Genomic DNA, 20399 nt, shown 5'->3' with positions numbered 1-20399 from the left:
AATCTGATTGGCTGGTTCTAACAGGTAACAGTGTGTCTGCAGGTTAAAGCAGCTCCTCACCTGTCGTCTCGATGTAGTAGTTAGTTATTGATTTCCAGTGATCAACAAAGGAGTCCAACAGATCCACTGTAGGCTCCCTCTGAGAGACAGACAGGCAGAGAGACAGACAGGCAGAGAGACAGAGAGAGAGAGAGAGAGAGAGAGAGAGACAGACAGGCAGAGAGACAGACAGGCAGAGAGACAGAGAGAGAGAGAGAGAGAGAGAGAGAGACAGAGAGAGAGAGAGAGAGAGAGAGAGAGAGAGAGAGAGAGAGAGAGAGAGAGAGAGAGAGACAGAGAGAGAGAGACAGACAGAGAGAGAGACAGACAGAGAGAGAGACAGAGAGAGAGAGAGAGAGAGAGAGAGAGAGACAGAGAGAGAGAGAGAGAGAGACAGAGAGAGAGACAGACAGAGAGAGACAGACAGGCAGAGAGACAGAGAGAGAGAGAGAGAGAGAGAGAGACAGACAGAGAGAGACAGAGAGACAGAGAGAGAGACAGACAGAGAGAGAGACAGGCTGGAGATTAATTCATTTGTGAATTTAAACAGAAACTTTAAAACCATAAACAGTTTCTCTTTATTTGAATATTGCCTGAATAAGTCCCTTAAGACTCTCCAGTTGATCCAGAATGCTGCGGCATGTGTACTGACAAGAACCAGGAAAAGAGATCAGATCTCTCCAGTATTAGCTTCTCTGGACTGGCTCTGTAAAATCCAGAATAGAATTTAAAATCCTTCTCCTCACCTACAAAGCTCTTAATGGTCAGGCACCATCGTATCTTAAAGATCTCATAATACCTTATTACCCGACTAGAACACTGCGCTCCCAGGATGCAGGGTTACTTGTGGTTCCTAGAGTCTCCAAAAGTAGACCGGGAGCCAGAGCCTTCAGGTATCAGGCTCCTCTCCTGTGGAATCAGGTCCCAGTTTGGGTTCGGGAGGCAGACACCATCTCCACATTTAAGAGCAGGCTTAAGACTTTCCTCTGTGATAAAGCTTATAGTTAGGGCTGGCTCAGGTGAGTCCTGAACCATCCCTTAGTTATGCTGCTATAGGCCTAGACTGCCGGGAGACTTCCCATGATGCACCTCTCTCTCTCCTCCTCTCCTCTCCATCTGTATGCATTTTTATCCCATTACTGCATGTTACTAACTCAACATCTTCTCTCTCCCGTAGTTCTGTGCTTTCTCGTCTCTCTCCTCTCTCCTTCTGTTGCTTTCAGCAGGTATTTCTGCCTCCAGAGCTGCAGAGTCTGGATCTGTGGTTGTGGGCCACCTGCTGCCCCCGTGTTCCTGCAGAGTCTGGATCTGTGGTTGTGGGTGCTGCCCCTGTGTTCCTGTAGAGTCTGGATCTGTGGTTGTGGGCCACCTGCTGCCCCCGTGTTCCTGCAGAGTCTGGATCTGTGGTTGTGGGCCACCTGCTGCCACCTGCTGCCCCCCGTGTTCCTGCAGAGCTGGATCTGTGGTTGTGGGCCACCTGCTGCCCCCCGTGTTCCTGCAGAGTCTGGATCTGTGGTTGTGGGCCACCTGCTGCCCCCGTGTTCCTGCAGAGTCTGGATCTGTGGTTGTGGGCCACCTGCTGCCCCCGTGTTCCTGCAGAGTCTGGATCTGTGGTTGTGGGCCACCTGCTGCCCCCCTGTTCCTGCTCGACAACTGCTGCTACAATTGTTGTTATTGGTCTTATTATTATTATTAATTTAATTTTGCAGGTCAAGAAAGTCGCAGTTTGTCGGAAAGTAGGTCACGACTTTCTCTCTCCACAAGCTTCCCAGAGTCGCTGCAGATACGATGCCTGTGTTTCAGACATGGATGTATAAAGTACCAGATTCAGTCTTTCGCTTCCCGGCTGATAAAATGAGTCGCTGGATAAAACACATCAGGTAAGCTAACGTTACAGGGGGCGGCCATGTTGTGTTGGTGACGTATGTTGTGCGAGCGACTGCTGCAGGAATAGGAAGAGGGTCCCTGACGGCTGCAGGAATAGGAAGAGGGTCCCTGACGGCTGCAGGAAGGGGGTCCCGGACTGCTGAGGACACATCTGGAGAGGATCTGGATGCTACACGGAGGGAAGGAGCTGCACCAAGTGGGTCTGGGTTGTTGACAGGACGAGTGGGAGCACTTCGGGTGGACGCTGTAAACAGTTTACAACCGCCATAAAACTCAACAGAAGAAGTTAGAGGCGACTCGTGTTTAACTTTCCTGTCTGTCTCAACACCTGAACAAACTCCTCCATGTCGACACAAGCGTACCTGCTGCAGGTAAACAGGAAGAACTGTCCTGTTAGCTAACTTTAGCTGCAGTTAGCTTCACGGTCACGTTACTCATTAACTGCAGATAAACTAGTTTACAGTGTCGGTATTAATCGGACTGTCGGTGTCCTCCCGGACCCCAGAGACACAGACTGTCCTCACCTTCTCCGTTTAACTTTGTTTAACGTTTTAACTTAGCTAACAGAAGCTAACTGCTAACTCACCGTCTCCAGCGCGTGCAGCAGCATGCTTGTTAGCTTACTGAACGTCTCCATTCTCCCGCCAAAACCGAGCGCCACCGACTGTCCTTTAATCCGGTTATTTACCGGTTAGTTACCGTTTAACTGCGACATGTTGACAACTAGACTAACAGCTGACCGCCGAGCGTCAAGCTGAAACTACAGACGCTACACATCCGGGATGACTTTCAAAATAAAACAACACAACTAGAATACATTTTTATCGCATCCGGTTAGATTTCAAAATAAGAGTTTCGTTATTATGATTGCTGATTTATTCTGAATAACATCAAGTTAATTTAAATATTACAGCACTTAAAGGTACTGTGTGGAGTTTTTTCACATGTATTGTTTTACCCACAGAGACGTCACAGTCTGGCGGGACCGGAGCCGGCCGGGCGGGCAACAGACCGCGAGCTGGTGTCTGTCCATCAGGAAACTCCGTAACTCACCGAGAACTGAGGCAGAGCAGCTGGAGGACATCAGAGGGAAAACCAGAAAATATTTTCCCCCCAAAAAAAAGATCAAGTTTCACCAAAATTAGTGAATAACGTTGTTGTGTTTTTGTACAGTAATCAGTGAGGCCCGCCCCGCTCCGGCGTCTGTCGTTTTTCCAACCTAATTCTTGTCTTATTTGTGGTCTGATCAACAGTAAAGTCGTTAAATTACGTGCCCATATCGCTACTTTAACCCAAACCATTGAACAATGTTGTGAAGTTGTGTTTTACAGTAATGCCTGCTAGCAAAACCGACACGGAGAAGACCAACTTCCGCTGCTGAGGTCACGTGATTTCTGGGAAGGTTCTCTTGTGGAGAGCCGCCATTTTGTGTCTGCAGCTAGGTACTCTTGCACTTTGTTGGAGATCAGGCGGCGGCAGCACTGACATCCTGCTGGATCCACCTGGATCCACCTGCAGTCTGCAGACCTGTTCGGATAATTATGGCTGAAGAAATCTACGCGTTCTTGATCGCTGATGAAGTTGAAGCGACCCCCCCTACTTTTCCATGAAGATGGACAATAAACAAAAATAATTCATCGACTTTTCACAGCGGTCTAAGTTTGTCGTATTTGTCTTCGCTGCCGCTGTTTTAACTGAGGAGAGACTCAGAGAAAGCCTGGAGGCCATTTATTGAATAATTACTATCGCACTGCGTACTAAATGAACGATTAAAGAGTAACTAAACCCCAAAACCATGTTTATGGGTATTTAGTGGTGTTGTTGATGGATTCGGGTCCAAATCTTGACATTTTAGTGCAGAGTACTTAACTTCCACAGATTGTGTTGTGAATGAGCACAGCGACTGTCCTCTGCTGGTTGAAACCCGGCTGTTGAAATTGGATTTCGCTGTTGGCTGGTCTGAAGGCAGGTGACGTGTTTGGTGGCAGCTTTCGTCACCAACCAACACCTCTTTTTTGCGATACATATGTCAGCATGTCATCTGATTACATTTCTGTGCTCCCTTTTGATTAACGAAACTGTAGGATTTATGAATGAAGTTTGGCATTCGGTTTTCTTTTCAGGACGTCGGCAGCTCTGGTCCCGGCAGTCTGCCTGGTGACGATTTGTTAAATGAGCCTCAAGAATGGCGACCAGTTGACTTTACCTAATAGACGCTCCTTTAGTACATATTGAATTTACTTATCGAAATCTCAAAATATGTCTTATTTGCTCATGCAATGAGCATTTTTTTATTTAAGGGGGAAAAGGAGGAGAGGTGTTCAGTGATCCTCAGCTCCAGTTTGCAGGAATCGAACAAACGGATGCCAAAGAGCAGCGGTGGTCTGCAGCCATAGAGACATACAGTACCAGCAGTCCTGACTCTGGGCTGCGGCACCCGATCGCAGAGTCACCAGACCGAGACAATCAAACCACAGTACAGTCAGCGAGAGCAGATGAATCTGATGAAATAAAATCAGCATCTCAAACGTTTTCATCTTCTTCAGGAAGAACAAATGCTGCCGGACCTTTTTACAGACGGCAGCGAACACGCCAAAGTGTTCGACTGTTCTGAGGATCAACGTCAGTAACACTAACTGTCTCCTTCTGAAATCTGCTGAAACCGGAGGCCAGACGAGGCTCATCTGCTATGCTGATGACACCAGGTGGAGGCAGGGCAACCCCCTCCTCACCAGGGAGGCGGCCCAGGTCCTCATCCAGGTTTGTCATCTCCCTTCTGGACTTCGCTGCCTGCCATCAGACCTCTGCAGATAATCCAGAATGCTGCTGCTGCTTTGCAACCTTCCCAGGTTTGCCCACACCTCCGTTCACTAAACTGGCTTCCTGCTGCTTCCTGTTGCTGGTGCACAGGCACTCTGGACCATTGCTACACCATTTTAAAGGCCGTCCCCCTGCAGCTTCGGGACTCTGATCACCGTCTGGTTCATCTTCTCCCGAATTACAGGAACAAACTCTAATCTGCTAAACTGTGGTGAAGACTGTGCGGAGACGGACCGGTGGCCTGAGGCCTGCTTTGACTGCAGCGTTTCTGAAGCTGCTGCTACAGACCTGGATGAACTCACCGACACCTCGACATCCTACTGTACATCAGCTGTTGTGAGGACGCGTGTGCCGACTAAAACTCGCAGGAGGCGGCCTACAGAAGTGGAGACAGAATCCTCTACGACCTGGCCTGCAGGACCCCAGCAGCTACAGGAACAACCCCGTGAATGTGAACACATCCTAATAAAGCTGATTCAGATTCTGATGATAGAGCTCTTCTTCTTTCATCTTTGAATGTACTTATTGTCCTGTAAAACAGCTCTGACCGGTCAGACATCCGTGTTGTTTAATTCTCTGTATTCTCGTCCTTTCTATCTTTTATACGACGTTATGAGCTCGCGGAGGTGGGCGTGGTCAGCTCAGCTGCAGAGGGGGAGGTGGGGGAGCGGCGTCAGGGACAGCTAATTGTCACAGCTGTGTCCTGTTGACTAATTGTGCTGAGACCTGAGGCCGCCACACACACCTGAGCCACGGCAGTCAGAGACTTCCTCGTTACGTGGACCAACAGACGGGTGAGACGCTGTGTGTGTGAGCAATACGTTACTTAACCAAGGAGCTCTCTGAGTCTCTTATTTGACCTTTTCTTTGTATTTTATTCTTTTTTTTTCATGTAAATCTTTATTGGCAAGAGATTTTAAACATTAAATAATAACAGTGACAAAAAAACTGCTTGTGAAATTAATTCCCACGTTGCCATAATTCAGTCCTGTTGGATTTATTTGCAGCTCCGGTCTGATTCAGCTGTTTTGAGTTTTGTCCATTTCCCCCCAGAAGATTTCTTCAACAATTTCTAACCACTGATCTTTACCAGTGGGGACATTACCCCCAATTCTTTATAATAACTTATTATTAACAGTATTTTAAGATAAAGAGCCAAACTACGCAGAGGGAAGAAAGAAACTGAGTTGACAGCAGCAGAGATCATCTCATTTTGCTTCATGTTGTTTTTCAGCTCTGAACATCATTCTGTAGTTTAACATCTTCACACTGACTACTTTAAATCTTTCATATTTAATGTTTACATTTCTATATAATTTAAGATGCAGTTACTGTAAAGCTGTTAACGGCGTTGGCGAACAGGGAAAGGACCCAAATGCAGACAGAGGAGGCCGAGCGACGACTTGAGTGGTTTATTAAGCGCTTACTGGCAGACGAGACAAAACCAACATAGCAACGCGGACAAACGACAAAGAGCAAAGGAAGGACGCAGATGTAAATACACTGAGGTGAGGGAGACCACGAGACACAGGTGAAAACACTCGAAGCGATCAGCGACAGGAAGCAAAACTATCAGACACAAGAGGGAAGGAGACCATTTCAAAATAAAACAGGAAATAACAGAACACAAACGCCAAAACGTGACAAAAGCAGACTACAGACGACTTCATTACCAGATAAAATGAGTCAATTTTCTCACTTTTCTGCATCTGACGACTTTTTGCTCTGCATTTAAACAGATTAAACAAACAATTTAAAATACAGTAAAACAATAGAAAATAAAACATTTAAATGAAATAAACGCGGCAACAAGAAATGATTTACAATCCAGATTAAACATATGAATGTGAAGATGTTTACTGAAGGACTTTACAGAAGCTGCACGTTAAATGTGAACGTTAAATTAACTGAATATATTAAATATGAAGGTCTGCAGGTCGACTCGGCGTGGAGGCGATAAACCGGTCAGAGCTTTAAACTGGCAGAAAGATTTAAAATAAGAGTCAGTGTGAAGACGTTAAACTGGGCGAGATGCAAAGTTCTTAAAGTCAATACAACGATAACAGAATGATGCTCAGGACAACAGGAGTTATTGCCTGGAGTTGTTTGCATATTTAACTTTTTAAATATTGATTGTGAGACGTGTTTGAACTCAATATGAAGCTCGGTGTTTATTGCTCTTTTATATGAAGCACCTTAGCGATGCTCCTTTTGTCTCAGATGGAATAAATGTTTTGTTTTTGCATCTGAAGAGACTCGTCTACGTTTGTTGCGACTGTGACTTCGAGCTGATGTATGAAAGCTGCTGTAACACAGTTCACTGACTCACGATGGTACGGAGCGAGTTCGGCATAACACAGCAGACAACTAAGCACCCAGCAGCCATGTTGGAGGCTCCTCGATCGCACTGCGACGTTCCTGGGGAACACCGGAGAGGTCACACGGAGAACAGAGAGGTTGACCGCCTCTGTCAGTGCTAGGTTACCTGCAGGTACAGATGGGCGGAGCCATCCGACCTGATGTCTTGCACCTGGGCAGGCCGGGTGTTGGTTATTCAGACTGGCTCCTCATTTTTACCTTCACGACACCACAGGTGCATTCAACATGGCAGCCACTGCTGACTGACAGACTACAGATTCATTGACTGTGTTTCAAATAAAATACTGTTGAAATGACTTTAATTCCTGTGTTGGCTCCCTGAGCAGAAAAGCTTTAACAAGAAGAAGCTGATCCTCCAAGGAGAGAATGTAACTAAGTACATTTACTCAAGGATTGTACTTTAGTACAAATTTGAGGTACTTGTACTTGAGTCTACTTCCACTCTGCCACATCTCAGAGGGAAATATTGCCCTTTTTACTTCACTACATTTATCTGACAGCTTTAGTTATTTTACTGTAAGATTTTTACACAGAAAACATATGAAGAGTTTATAAAATCTGATGTTTTGTTATAAATGTACTTAGTAATGAGGAAAATGTACTTAAAGTACTCGGTGCAGTAAAATGTCCCCTGTGACTGTTGTACTGTTATATATTATATCGTTAGCTCGTTAGTACTTTTACTGTATGATGATTATTTATTTAACACTGACTTCAGTGTGGTTTCAGCAGCAGCTGCGTGTCAGCTGGGTGTGGCGGTTGGACAGGTAGAGTTACCTGCAGCCCCTCCCTCCTCTGTGACTGTCTCAGGTGGATCTCAGCCTTCGTCTGCAACACTTTTCATCCAGCAGCATCCAACAAACACTGACGGTGAGTTTTTATTTAATGTCCCTTTAAATCTTCACTCTCTCTCCTCCTGCTGCTGATTAATATTTATTATCGATCGGTGTTTTAATGAATCGATTCATAGTTTGGTCTGTAAACATTTAAAATCAAACCAAACGTCCAGCTTTTGTTCTTCAAACTGTTTCTGTCTTCAGTCTAAAAACTGTTTGTTAAAACAGACAGAAAACAGAAAGTTTTTACTGTAGAAACTCTTCATCCATCATCATCATCATCACTGTCAGTCATTGGTTTGAGTTCATCCTCTCATGAACGAATGTGTTTGTTTCCTCTCGTCAGTTAAGCTCATCAGGATGATGTTACTGAACAGAAAACAGTTTCAGATTACCTGAAAGATTCATCTTCACTTCCTGCTTCTGTCACTGAGACCCCTGATGAGACGTTCACTGTCTGTGGGGTTTTTCAAGTTTCCTAATGCGTTTGTCACGTCTTCAGATCAGTTTGAATCTCCTCAGATTCACTGAAAACAGCCTTAAACTGGGAGAGTCGCTTCCTGCTTCGCTCAGCTGCAGCAAAGATGTTTTGTGTTGGAGAAGACTAGTCACTCTGCTGTTAAAATGTATTTCAGTTTGTAAATAATAAACAACCAATTTAGAAAAAATTAAAATGACTCCCAATAAAACAGCAGAGAAACAGAAGCTGCACATTATTGCACTGACCTTTAGACTTTACACTGTCCCTGATACTGATGCCAGCATGTCATTCTGATCAGACATGAGTCATAAGTTAAACGTTTAAACACTTAGAAAGACAAACAAAAAACTAATTTGACTTAAAAAGTCATAGATTTAATTTACTATCTAAGTACATCATAGTGTTCAGGTGTTTTGTGGCTCCGCCCCCTGCAGGTGACATCATGGGGTTCCATCCAGAATTTGAGCGTGCGGGTCAGAGGGCGGGGCTTCAGGTGTGGCGGGTGGAGAACATGGAGCTGGTTCCTGTTCCTGAGAGTCTGTACGGAGGGTTCTACAATGGAGACGCTTACCTGGTTCTCCACAGCACACAGAAAAGCAGAGGAACCATGCAGTATGACCTGCACTACTGGCAAGGTACTGCAATACATCATGTACTAATACTGCTGACGTATACGTCGGATGTAAAGGTAAATCAAAATGATTTAATAAGATTCTCATATTATGACTAATAATAATAATAATAATAATAATAATAACTACACTTACTCTCTTATAAGGTCAACGTATTATTTACTTTGGTCTTAAAAAGTGATACGTTTTTACTTAAATGTCATAACTTTGACTTAAAGTCGTACTTTTCAGTCGTGAGCCGGTACAGAACAGTAAATAACAGCATCATCTGCATAAAGAGAAGTTAAACTGAGAATATGAATATAAATTAATATAAATAAAAAACAGAAGTGGCCCCAGAGTTGAACCCTGGGGGCCTCCACTGGTCACTTTGATTTGAGCCGTTTGACCTCCACACATACTACAATATAGTACTAATACTTGTAGTAGTAGCTTTAACTCAACAGCTGATTGTGATGTGACTGTGGTTCTGCTCTCTGATTGGTCTGTTGTCCTGCAGGTTCAGAGTGCTCTCAGGATGAGAGTGCCGCGGCGGCCATCTTTGCGGTGCACATGGATGACTTCCTGCAGGGGGCACCGGTCCAGTATCGTGAAGTCCAGGGCCACGAGTCCCGTACCTTCACAGGGTACTTCAAAACCGGACTCAAGTACCTGGTAACTACAGTACCAGTACTACTGTCGTGTCTTTTACATCACGCGGTTTTATTTTAGTCCCAGTCTTTAGTTTAGTAGTCTCATCTTTTTAACATTTTTATTGTTTACCATTTTTAACTCTGTTAGGAAAATAAAATAATAATTATTAGTAGTACTAGCAGTACTAGCAGTACTGAGAGTAGTACTCACACTGCAGTAAAGATCCTCTCTGTAGGCAGAGTCACCACTCTGATTCTAGTTCAGTTAAGTGAAAAACTTTCTTTGGCACTGATGACATCACTTCCTCTCACTCAGAAAGGGGGTGTGGCCTCCGGGTTCAAACACGTGGTGACCAATGATGTGGAGGTTCAGCAGCTGCTGCAGGTCAAAGGTAGATGCGTCGTCAGGGTGACGGAGGTTCCTGTCAGCTGGGAGAGCTTCAACCAGGGAGACAGTTTTATACTGGACCTGGGAGAGGTGAGTACATTTACTCAGGTACATTATTACATTTATTTAGCTGACGCTTTTATCCGAAGCGACTGACAATAAGTGCATTTCAACCATGTGGATAAAAACGGCAAGAATCGTGCAAATACATCAACTTCATCAGATATGCTGAACTGCTTCAGGTGCTACAACAATAAGAGATAGAGAAAGGTTTTATGGGCCAAGGTGCAGTCTGAACAGGTGAGTTTTCAGTCTGAACAGGTGGGTTTTCAGTCTGAACAGGTGGGTTTTCAGTCTGCGACGGAATATGTGTTTCTGCTGTCCTGATGTTGATGGGGAGCTCGTTCAAACAGCAAACAGTTGTGATTTTGTTGAGCGGTAACAGGGCCCCCCTCGCAGTGAGGGAGTAGCAAGCCGACTGGCAGCAGCAGAGCGTAGTGGACGGGCTGGGGTGTTTGGTTAGACCAGGTCCTGGATAAAGGATGGGCCTGAGCCATTCGCAGCACGGTAGGCAAGTACCAGTGTCTTGAATCGGATTCGAGCAGCCGCCGGTAGCCGGTGCAGGGAGCGGAGAGGCGGTGTAGTGTGGGAGAACTCGGGTAGGTTGAAGAGCAGCCGAGCTGCTGCATTCTCGGATCGGATGGCACATGCAGGCCCACCAGCCAGGAGCAAGTTGCAGTAGTCTAGGACCGGAACCTGTGCCGAGTCCTGGATGAGGAACAGACATACCCTCCTGATGTTGTAGAAAATTAAAATACAGGAGCGGGTTGACGCATTGATGTTGGCAACGACGGACAGATGATCGTCCAGTGTCAGCCAGGTTCCTTGCAGTCCAAGCCAGCGGTAATGGAGAGTTTGAGCCTGAGACTCCCAGTCCTTGGAGGGTGGAGAGGAGGATCCGGTGGTTCAATGTGTCAAATGCTGCTCAGAGGTCCAGCAGGATGACGGAGGAGAGGGAGGCTGAGGAGAGGGAGGCTGCTCCGGCAGTGTGGAGTTCCTCTGTGACGGCGAGGAGGGCAGTCTCAGTTGAGTGGCCTTCCTTGAAACCAGACTGGTAAGTGTCAAGTCGGTTGTTCTGGTGGAGATATGCAGAATGTTCTGTCAGCACGAGTCAGACAACCACAGAGCTGGAGGGGTCAGGCGAGCTTGCCGAGAGGCGAGAGGACAGAGAGAGTCCGGGGAAGAGGACAAAGTAGAGAGGAGAGTGTCCGTGGCAGAGCCAGGAGGCACGAGTGAGAAGGAGTCCGGTGAAGAGAGAGCTGATGATGATGAGGCCAGAGAGGAGGGAGCGAAGGCTGCGGCGGACAGGGACAGTATGGAAGAGAGAGGTCAGAGTCTGAGAGAGAGTAGGCGATGAAGAAGAGGTCAGAGACACGAAGAGGAGTCACAGAGAGCTCAGTGGCAGAGCAGTTCCTGGTGAATATGAGGTCGATTAGTTACCAGCTTTGTGAGTGAGTTAACTTCTCTGTCTGGATGTTGAAGTCACCGAGAAGTACAAGCGGAAGCCATCTTCGGGGATGTTGGGTGTGTGTGGAGCAGGTGGCGTAGAGTAGATTAGAGAGGTCACAGTGATGTCGTGAGCAGCTGCGTCTGTTGGTGTACAGGAAGGAAAGCAGGTATATAGTCGAAGCGAAAAGATACTTCGCCCTGACAATGATGCGGCTGCCGCTTCAAACAAGTGATGACTTTTTTAAACAAAAGTGCTGATTCGTTTCCTCTGAAAGCTCAACAAACAATTAACAGAAATCACACCTCCGTCAGGGAAGAGGTGTGATTTCAAAAAATCCTGTTTTTAGAAGAACCCTGCACTGGTTTTAGATTAGTCCACCACAGCCCTAACCCCTAGCCCAGCCCTGCAGGTTACCCTAGACCAGGGGTGTCAAACTCAAATACACAGCGGGCCAAAATTTTAAACTTGAAGGGGGAATAGGGAAATGAAAATATTTGAATTGACATTTGCTATGAACCAAATTTCAACGTAAAATATATTTATTTTTGATATTATTTTTATGTATTTTTAGTTTTCTATATGATGCAATTTCTTTTATAAAAAGATCAAAAACATTTTTTTATGTTTTTATTCTGACAAAAATATAGGGAAATTAAAAATTTATTGACTTTCTGTGCCCAAGAATTACATCTGAACACCTATCTGGCACACTAACAGCGAGACTTTTCACTGAAACTCACCGCTTCATAGTGTCGTCTAATGTTAACTCCTTAGTTAAAGCCACGTTGGCTCCACATACGAGACGAACAGGTGTGTCTTTTACACATGTAAACAGATTTTCTGCTCCCACCTGTCCAAAAAGCTCCTGTTTTCTGCCTTTCTTTTTGCCATTTTTGGGAAGGGGTAGCACGGTGACCGTCGTAGCCTGAGGTCGCTCTGACTGCTGTCACAGAGGAGAGGGCGTTTCTGGGTCCTGTCATGATTGACGTGCCAAAACAACAGCAGAGCATTATGGGATTTGTAGTATTAGAGGTGAATGCGCTGTATAATACCGGCAGGCCAGCTCTAGTAGTCATTTGGTATTACCTCGCGGACCAAATATAATTACACTGCGGGCCAAATTTGGCCCGCGGGCCAGAGTTTGACACCTATGCCCTAGACCAAACAGAATATAGTGAAGTATAAGAACAGACTAACTGATAGTTACCTGACACAGCGCACCTTACTACCAGTGGTTAAATAAACGGAAAAAGCTGGAGCAGAGAAATGCTTGAAGTCTTGAAGTAAGTTACCCCCAGAAGTCAGTACTGTACGATTTTAGGTACTTGTACTTTACTTGAGTATTTCCATTGTCTGCTGCTTTCTACTTCTACTCCACTACACCCCAGAAGGAAATATTGTACTTTTTCTTGCACAACATTACTAGTAACAGATAAATTATGATTATATCAATGAGACTTTATTGATCCACGGGGTAAATTCAGAAGTTACCCAGCAGAATGTAAAGTCATTAAAATGAGCTCCACCTTCACCAGCTGGCACATTTCTACGGTGGCCCTGAGAGCTCAACGCACTGCAGCTTCAGCAAATGAAGAAAACGTCTTCACCAGTTTGTGCAGCGCGAGAAAACAGAAACGCTGCACAGACAAGATGTTTCTTCATTTGCTGAAGCTGCAGTGCGTTGAGCTCTCAGGGCCACCGTAGAAATGTGCCGTCCTGCACGATGAGTACTTTTACTTTTGGTACTTTAACTACATTTTGATGCTAATACTTTTGTACTTTTACTTAAATAAGATTTCGATTGCTTTTACTTGTAACAGAGTATTTCCACGCGGTGGTTTTACTACTTTTACTGCAGTAAACGATCTGAGTGCTTCTCCCACCGCTGCAGAGGTGAGACAGACAGAGGCGAGACGGTTCTGAACCTGTCTCTCTCTCGCTCCACAGGAAATCATCCAGTGGTCTGGTTCCCATAGCAACCGCTTTGAGAAGCTGAAGGCCACCATGGTGAGTGGTGACATCACCTCATTGCATATGTATTCAGTGACATCACGTGGTCATGTCATGTCACCGACTGATTGACTGATTGATCGACAGGTGTCTAAGGGTGTCCGTGATGACGAGCGGTGTGGGCGGGCCAAGCTGTTGATCTGTGATGAGGGGGCGGAGCCAGAGAGGATGCTGGAGGTGATGACACATACACCACATGTTGTAGACAGTAAATTGTTCCTTCAGTCAGTGATGATTCCCAACCAGGTGTTCATGCACCCTCAGAAGTACTTCTGCAGTTACCTGGAGGTACGAGGAAAGATGTGACGACCTCGATACTCTGAGAGTATGTTGACCAGAGAGAGAAGAGGGAAGGGGACCTCTGACCGCTTCCTGTTGACCTCTGACCTCTGTGTTCAGGTTCTCGGGGAGAAGCCGGAGCTGCCTGAAGCTCACAGTGACGACACCAAGATGGACACCTCCAACAGGAAACTGGCACAACTGTACAAGGTAACACTCACAGATTAATGGTAATATTCTGTTTGCTACAGGTGTTTCTCACCTGGATGGGGTATTCATCCAATCAGCACACTGTGGCTGCTCATGATGTCACTGCTCCTCCTTCACAACATAAAAATAAACAAAGAGTCCACTGGAAGGCTTTTATTGTGAAGTAGCAGTAGGAAGTGTTCACCTGTCTCTCGGTCTACCTGTCTGTCAGGTGTCCAACGCAGACGGTGACATAGAGGTTACCATGGTAGCAGAGCAGAATCCGTTCTCCCAGGATGCTTTGCAGTCCAGCGAGTGTTTCATCCTTGATAACGGAGCCAACGGACGCATCTTCGTCTGGAAAGGTTCGAACTTTGTTCTGTTTCTAACCACACTGGTCTGAAACTGGCTCAGACTGGGTTCTGCTGTAGAACCTGGTTCAGACGTTCTGGTTCCTCTGCTGACTGAGGAGCTTTATTCTGTAACCTGATTGGTCAGTGAGGAGGCGCGCTTGTGTACATCTCGCACGGGTGGTCACATTCACCTGTCCTCTTGAGACTTTCATAATGTTTCTACCTGCTGATGTGGTTTGTAATGATGTGTGTGTGTGTGTGTGTGTGTGTGTGTGTGTGTGTGTGCACAGGTAAGGATGCAAACACTGAGGAGCGTCGTGCTGTTCTGAAGAGCTCAGAGCAGTTCATCCACAAGATGAAGTACCCAACATACACGCAGGTAAACAGGCGGAGCTTGTAGAGTGCTGCCGTCTCACCTGTTGTTGGTCTCTGCTTAAACTCACCTGAGACTAAATTCATCATCACCTGAAACGTAAACCTGAGAGAACATATGACTGAAGCTGTCTGTCCAAACTGTCTTACCTGGTCGTCCCCCCTCAGGTTCAGGTCCTTCCTGAACACGGGGAGACTCCGCTCTTCAAACAGTTCTTTAAGGACTGGAGGGACCCCGACGACACTGTCGGCATGGGAACAGCCTATGTATCCAATCAGATCGCAAAGATAGAGAAGGTAAACCAGTCAGGTTCAGGGTCAAGTCCAGGACCAAAGTGCTCTGCCTCTGTAAACTAACTCTTCTGATTGGACAGGTTCCGTTTGACGTGTCAAAGCTCCACCAATCAGAAGCCATGGCAGCGCAGCACGGGATGGTGGACCGAGGAGACGGAGAGAAACAGGTGAGGGTGGGACCAGGTCTGTCTGACCAATCACAGCTCTGCTGGCAGGAGGAGGCGGATCCCACCAGCATTCAACAACTACAACTCCCATCAGGTTTTCAAACCCATGTGTAGCTAAGACTCATGGGAGATGTAGTTTTTCACTGCAAACAAATTATTTTTGGTTTTATGTTGGTTAAAATGTTGTGGTATTCTGTCTCTCTGCCTGCCTGTCTCTCTCCCCGTCTGTCTGTCTGTCTGCCTGTCTGTCTCTCTCTGTCTCTCTCTCTCTCTCTCTGTCTGTCTGCCTGCCTGTCTGTCTGTCTGTCTCTCTCTCTGTCTGTCTGTCTGTCTGTCTGCCTGTCTGTCTGTCTCTCCCTGTCTGTCTGTCTGTCTATCTGCCTGCCTGTCTCTCTCTCTCTCTCTGTCTGTCTGCCTGCCTGTCTGTCTCTCTGTCTGCCTGTCTCTCTCTCTCTCTGTCTGTCTGTCTATCTGCCTGCCTGTCTCTCTCTCTCTCTCTGTCTGTCTGCCTGCCTGTCTCTCTGTCTGCCTGTCTCTCTCTCTCTCTCTCTCTGTCTGTACTGTCTGCCTGTCTCTCTCTCTCTCTGTCTGTCTGTCTATCTGCCTGCCTGTCTCTCTCTCTCTCTCTGTCTGTCTGCCTGTCTGCCTGCCTGTCTGTCTGCCTGTCTCTCTCTCTCTCTCTGTCTGTACTGTCTGCCTGTCTCTCTCTCTCTCTGTCTGTCTGCCTGTCTGTCTGTCTGCCTCTCTCTCTCTCTCTCTCTGTCTGCCTGTCTCTCTCTCTCTGTCTGCCTGCCTGCCTGCCTGTCTGTCTGCCTGTCTGTCTGTCTGCCTGCCTGCCTGTCTGTCTCTCTGTCTGCCTGTCTCTCTCTCTCTCTGTCTGCCTGCCTGCCTGTCTGTCTGTCTGCCTGTCTGTCTGTCTGCCTGTCTCTCTCTCTGTCTGTACTGTCTGCCTGTCTCTCTCTCTCTCTGTCTGCCTGCCTGTCTGTCTGTCTGTCTGCCTGTCTGTCTGCCTGCCTGCCTGTCTGTCTCTCTGCCTGTCTGCCTGCAGATCTGGCGTATTGAAGGATCAGACAAGGTTCGAGTGGCTCCGTCAGTCTTTGGTCAGTTCTATGGAGGAGACAGTTACATCATCCTGTATCGGTACCAACACAAGAGACGTGGTCACATCGTGTACATGTGGTGAGAAATCTCACGCGTTAACGTTATACACAGTGAATGGACTGTACATTGTGTGTGATCACAGTCACACGCCGAAGGAACAGCCTCGGGAGCAATTTGGGGTTCAGTGTCTGGACGACCCGCTCTGTCACTAAGCCACTGCCGCCCAAACATCTGGATCGCCCCCTGGTGGCGGGCTGCAGTACAGCTCATAAGCCCCGCCCCCTCCATGTTAAAACCCAAACTAAAAACTCAAAGTACACGTCAAATACATTTTTCCAAAAGATGGTTTCTGTCAGTTCAGGTCGTTCTCTTCATGTTGATGTTTGTTCAAGTGTTCGTTTTTCTGATAAGTTTGGTTTTGATTAGTTATTTGATGCTATAAAAAGGGGGTTTCACGTCATGATTGACAGCTGAGGCCAGCTTGCCATTGGTTCGGCCGGGTGTGTGGGCGGGACCTCGATACCACAGGTCCAACCCGTATCCGGGATATTTTGGCTTCATTTTGTGCAGTGGGAGGAAGTGGAGACGCGGCGGCCATCTTTATTATACAGTCTACAGTTTATACTACAGCACAATGTGGAATAATGAGTTATAGTTTTGTTATGAACTTTGTCAGCTGTTTTTAAAAAGGTCATCCGTAAATAAAGTACCTGTCTGTTCCATCCGAGCAAAATCTGGGTGTAATTATCTTGGGGTCTGGTTGGACCAGGTCTGAGGTCTGAACCCCAAATTGCTGCCGAGGCTGAGCCTTCGCTGTGTGACTGTGACATGTAGCGTGAAGCGCTTTGAGCGGTCAGGAGACTAGAATGGCGCTCTATAAATACAGTCCATTTACCATTTATTTCATTTTTAAATTAATTTATGCTCATTGGATTGAGGTATGTTTTTTTTTTTATGTAACATTTAGGACTCATGAAGACCTCCACAGTACGGAGTACAGGAGGGACTCCCTCTGGTGTTGGCCGTCTGCTACAGCAAAACTAATGCTGAAAACCAAAACTTTATCATTGTTTGTGTCTTTCTCGCTCGCTTCAGGCAGGGGGCGGAGTCTAGCCAGGATGAGGTTGGAGCGTCAGCCATCTTGGCTGTCCAGCTGGATGATGAACTGGGAGGGGGTGCTGTACAGGTACAGCAACTGGGAACACTGGACCCAGTTTTTTCTTAATACACCTAGACACTGAATTTAACCCTCTGAGCAGGAAGGCTTCACACTGAACTGATCATTTTCTGTCTGTCGGTCTGCAGGTGCGTGTGGTTCAGGGAAAAGAGCCCGCCCACCTCATGAGCCTGTTTGGGGGCCAACCAATGGTGGTCTACAAGGGCGAGACTTCCAGAGAGGGCGGCCAATCAGAGGTGGCAGACACCCACCTGTTCCAGGTTCGAGCCAATCCAGCGGGAGACACCAGAGCTGTGGAGGTGAGACTAATTTGTGTTACCGAATGCCCCGCGCTCATTTTAGTTCCTGAACGCCCCTTGCACGACTGTCGCGTCATATCATTATCAGGCTGGTATATAGTCCGATCCCAGCTTGGGATCCCAGTTCGACCAGTTTAAGCCATGACTCCTCTGGTCGTCTGTCCTCCTCAGGTGGATCCGTCCTCCTCCAGTCTGAACTCCAGCGACGTCTTCCTCCTGGTCGTCTCCTCTGGATCCTGGATGTGGAGAGGGAGGGGCAGTAGCTCAGCTGAAGCCCAGGGAGCTGAGCACCTGGCTGGACTCCTGCAGGTGACCCCCACCCCACTGGAGGAGGGGGAGGAGGAAGGTGAGGGCGGCGGTATGTGATGCGAGAGTCTCATGTTTTTTTGTCTGATCCACAATGACCCAAATATCTAAACCAGCTGAACTCCATTAAAACCTGATCCGAAGAGTTTCTGTATTTCTGTGTGTGGTTACAGATGCATTCTGGGATGCGTTGGGGGGGCAGGAGGACTACTGTCGCTCCCCCCGGCTGAAGAACAAGATGGAGGCTCATCCTCCTCGCCTGTTCGCCTGCTCCAACAAGACCGGAAACTTCCTGGTCTGTCTGTCAGCCAGCCTGGTCACATGACTGTTAACACACTGCTGAACCGGGGTTTCTGACTTGCTATGTGGTTACTCTAACGGTTGCTAGGGCGTTCCTACAGGCTACTAAGGTGTTGCTATTAAGCCACTTAGATGGTGATAATAGGTGGTTGCTTGATCTTGCTTGATGGTGGTTAAAGGCGGGTCGGCGATTCTAATCCAGTACACGTCTTTTTGTTAAATTCAGCTAATCTCTCCTCTCGGTCCGCTAGCTGTGCGTTCAGTGTGAGCGCTGAAACCCTCCGGTGTTCGTACTCAGCCCCGGCTCTGCGAACAGGAAACACAAAGAGGCTCGGACCGAGCCGCACAACACTGTTCAGCCACGATGTGTGTGTCAGGTGACGTTAAACGACTTGCCCGCGGACACTCAGCTGACTCTCTAGTTTAAGATCTGCTGCTGTTGTGATGTTAGCTGTAGCAGCAGGAGAGTTGTGAGCGTCGCTGTCTGGAGCGGCTGTGCTGCTCTGGGAAACCGTCTCGTCCTCTCTGGCTGTTAGCTTCACAGCAGCAACTGCAGCGACAGTTTGCTAACCTAGCTAAGCTAACCCACAACCAGGCTAAGCTAACCCGCAGCCTAGCTAACGTTAGTTACGTTACTTGCTGTGTCGTTGTTCGCTCTGTATCATGGTGTTTGTCGCCTTTATGTGGTCTCTAAGGTGTTCGGTTTGGTTGCTAGGGGTTGTTTGTAAATAATGTAATTGTAAATTGATCAGTGTATATAAAATATTACAGCTCACTGTGTGTGTGTGTGTGTTCAGATGGAGGAGGTTCCAGGTCAGCTGACGCAGGATGACCTCGCTCCTGATGATGTCATGATCTTGGATACTTGGGACCAGGTGAGTCTCCTGCCATCGCCATGGTCACATGTCCCACCTGTGTCCTCTTTGTCGCCTCACTTCCTGTGTCCTCCTGCAGGTGTTTGTTTGGATCGGAAACGAGGCTCATGAGGAGGAGAAGACGGAGGCGGCGGCTTCAGGTGAGACAGGAGCAAGTTGGACCTGCCAGGTGGAACGGCTGCGTAGCTGATAACCAACTGAGCGACTTGCTACACGAATAAAAACACAGCAGACGAGCTAGCTGAAAACAGACATTACCTGTCGGCAGGTGATATTCCTAAACCCTTAAAACGTTATCATGAGTCTTTTACTGAAACATGATGCTGCAGTCAACTTCCTTGTTTACGTAGTCAAATGCTTTCTGATTGGACGCTGCCACAGTTACTTAGCAACACGCCTAAATGCATGGTGCATGATGGATTAACTGGACGTACTTATGCAGCGCCTTTCTAGTCTTTCCCGAGTACTCAAAGCGCTTCAACTACAAATCACATTCAGCCCACATCACACACCGAAGGTTCAGCCCTCGGGAGCAATTCTGGGGTTCAGCGTCTTGCCCAAGGACACTTCGACATGTGGGCCGGGGGAAGCCGGGATCGAACCCCCGACCTTCAGGACGACCCGCTCTGCCACCAAACCACAGTCGCCCTTTTAGTTTGAAACTAACTTGTAGTTACTGAGAACTCAAGGAGGACTTTACAAAAACTCGGTCCAGGTCGTCACTGCTCCTGACCCAGGTCTTTGGGCTCCATGTTCTCACAAACTGAACCTGGTCTAAGTGAGTCAGGATGCTAACAGCTAACTGTTTGTGTTTTGTGTCCAGCTGTCAGGTACATTGAGAGCGACCCGGCCGACAGAGACCCTCGTACCCCCACCGTCACGGTCAAACAGGGATTTGAACCCCCGACCTTCACCGGCTGGTTCCTGGGCTGGAACCACGAGTACTGGACCGTCGACCCACTGGAGCGAGCCACCGAAGGCCTGAGAGTGTGACATCACTTCCTGTTTAAACATCACGAAGGAGCTCTGCGTCTCACTGCTTTATTCTAATAAATAAAACCTGTCTGTCTGTC

General features: G+C 47.3%; 2 protein-coding genes across 10 annotated transcripts in view; one reads left to right on the top strand and one right to left on the bottom strand.

Moving 5' to 3' along the window:
- fhip2b (FHF complex subunit HOOK interacting protein 2B) overlaps positions 1 to 2728 on the bottom strand; it is a 17246-nt gene extending 14518 nt beyond the window's left edge. For both annotated transcript variants that reach the window (XM_044195779.1, XM_044195780.1), the window contains exons 1-2: positions 2513 to 2728; positions 61 to 139 (exon numbers count right to left, since the gene is read on the bottom strand). The gene's annotated coding sequence lies outside the window, so the exon portion shown is untranslated. The remainder of the gene's footprint in view (positions 1 to 60; positions 140 to 2512) is intronic.
- Positions 1628 to 20399, top strand: LOC122875996 (gelsolin-like). Of its 8 annotated transcripts, none has more exons than XM_044195772.1 (21): positions 1628 to 2297; positions 2891 to 5540; positions 7936 to 7995; positions 8877 to 9077; positions 9574 to 9728; positions 10023 to 10184; positions 13552 to 13611; positions 13702 to 13902; positions 14014 to 14103; positions 14315 to 14447; positions 14726 to 14814; positions 14976 to 15104; positions 15182 to 15268; positions 16317 to 16447; positions 17465 to 17555; positions 17675 to 17845; positions 18017 to 18203; positions 18325 to 18446; positions 19249 to 19326; positions 19406 to 19466; positions 20150 to 20399. In XM_044195772.1, the coding sequence occupies exons 4-21, from the start codon at positions 8885 to 8887 to the stop codon at positions 20317 to 20319; spliced, it is 2310 nt and encodes a 769-aa protein (XP_044051707.1). In that variant the 5' UTR covers positions 1628 to 2297; positions 2891 to 5540; positions 7936 to 7995; positions 8877 to 8884; the 3' UTR covers positions 20320 to 20399. The 8 variants fall into 8 exon arrangements, with proteins under 8 accessions (XP_044051707.1, XP_044051705.1, XP_044051704.1 ...); XM_044195770.1 differs by having other exon boundaries at positions 7858 to 7995; XM_044195769.1 differs by having other exon boundaries at positions 7855 to 7995.

The sequence above is a fragment of the Siniperca chuatsi genome, linkage group LG5 (assembly GCF_020085105.1).
Source record: "Siniperca chuatsi isolate FFG_IHB_CAS linkage group LG5, ASM2008510v1, whole genome shotgun sequence".
In the NCBI taxonomy this organism is placed as follows: Eukaryota; Metazoa; Chordata; class Actinopteri; order Centrarchiformes; family Sinipercidae; genus Siniperca; species Siniperca chuatsi.
Note: the sequence above shows the minus strand (reverse complement) of the source record. Positions and strands in the feature narration are given on the sequence as shown.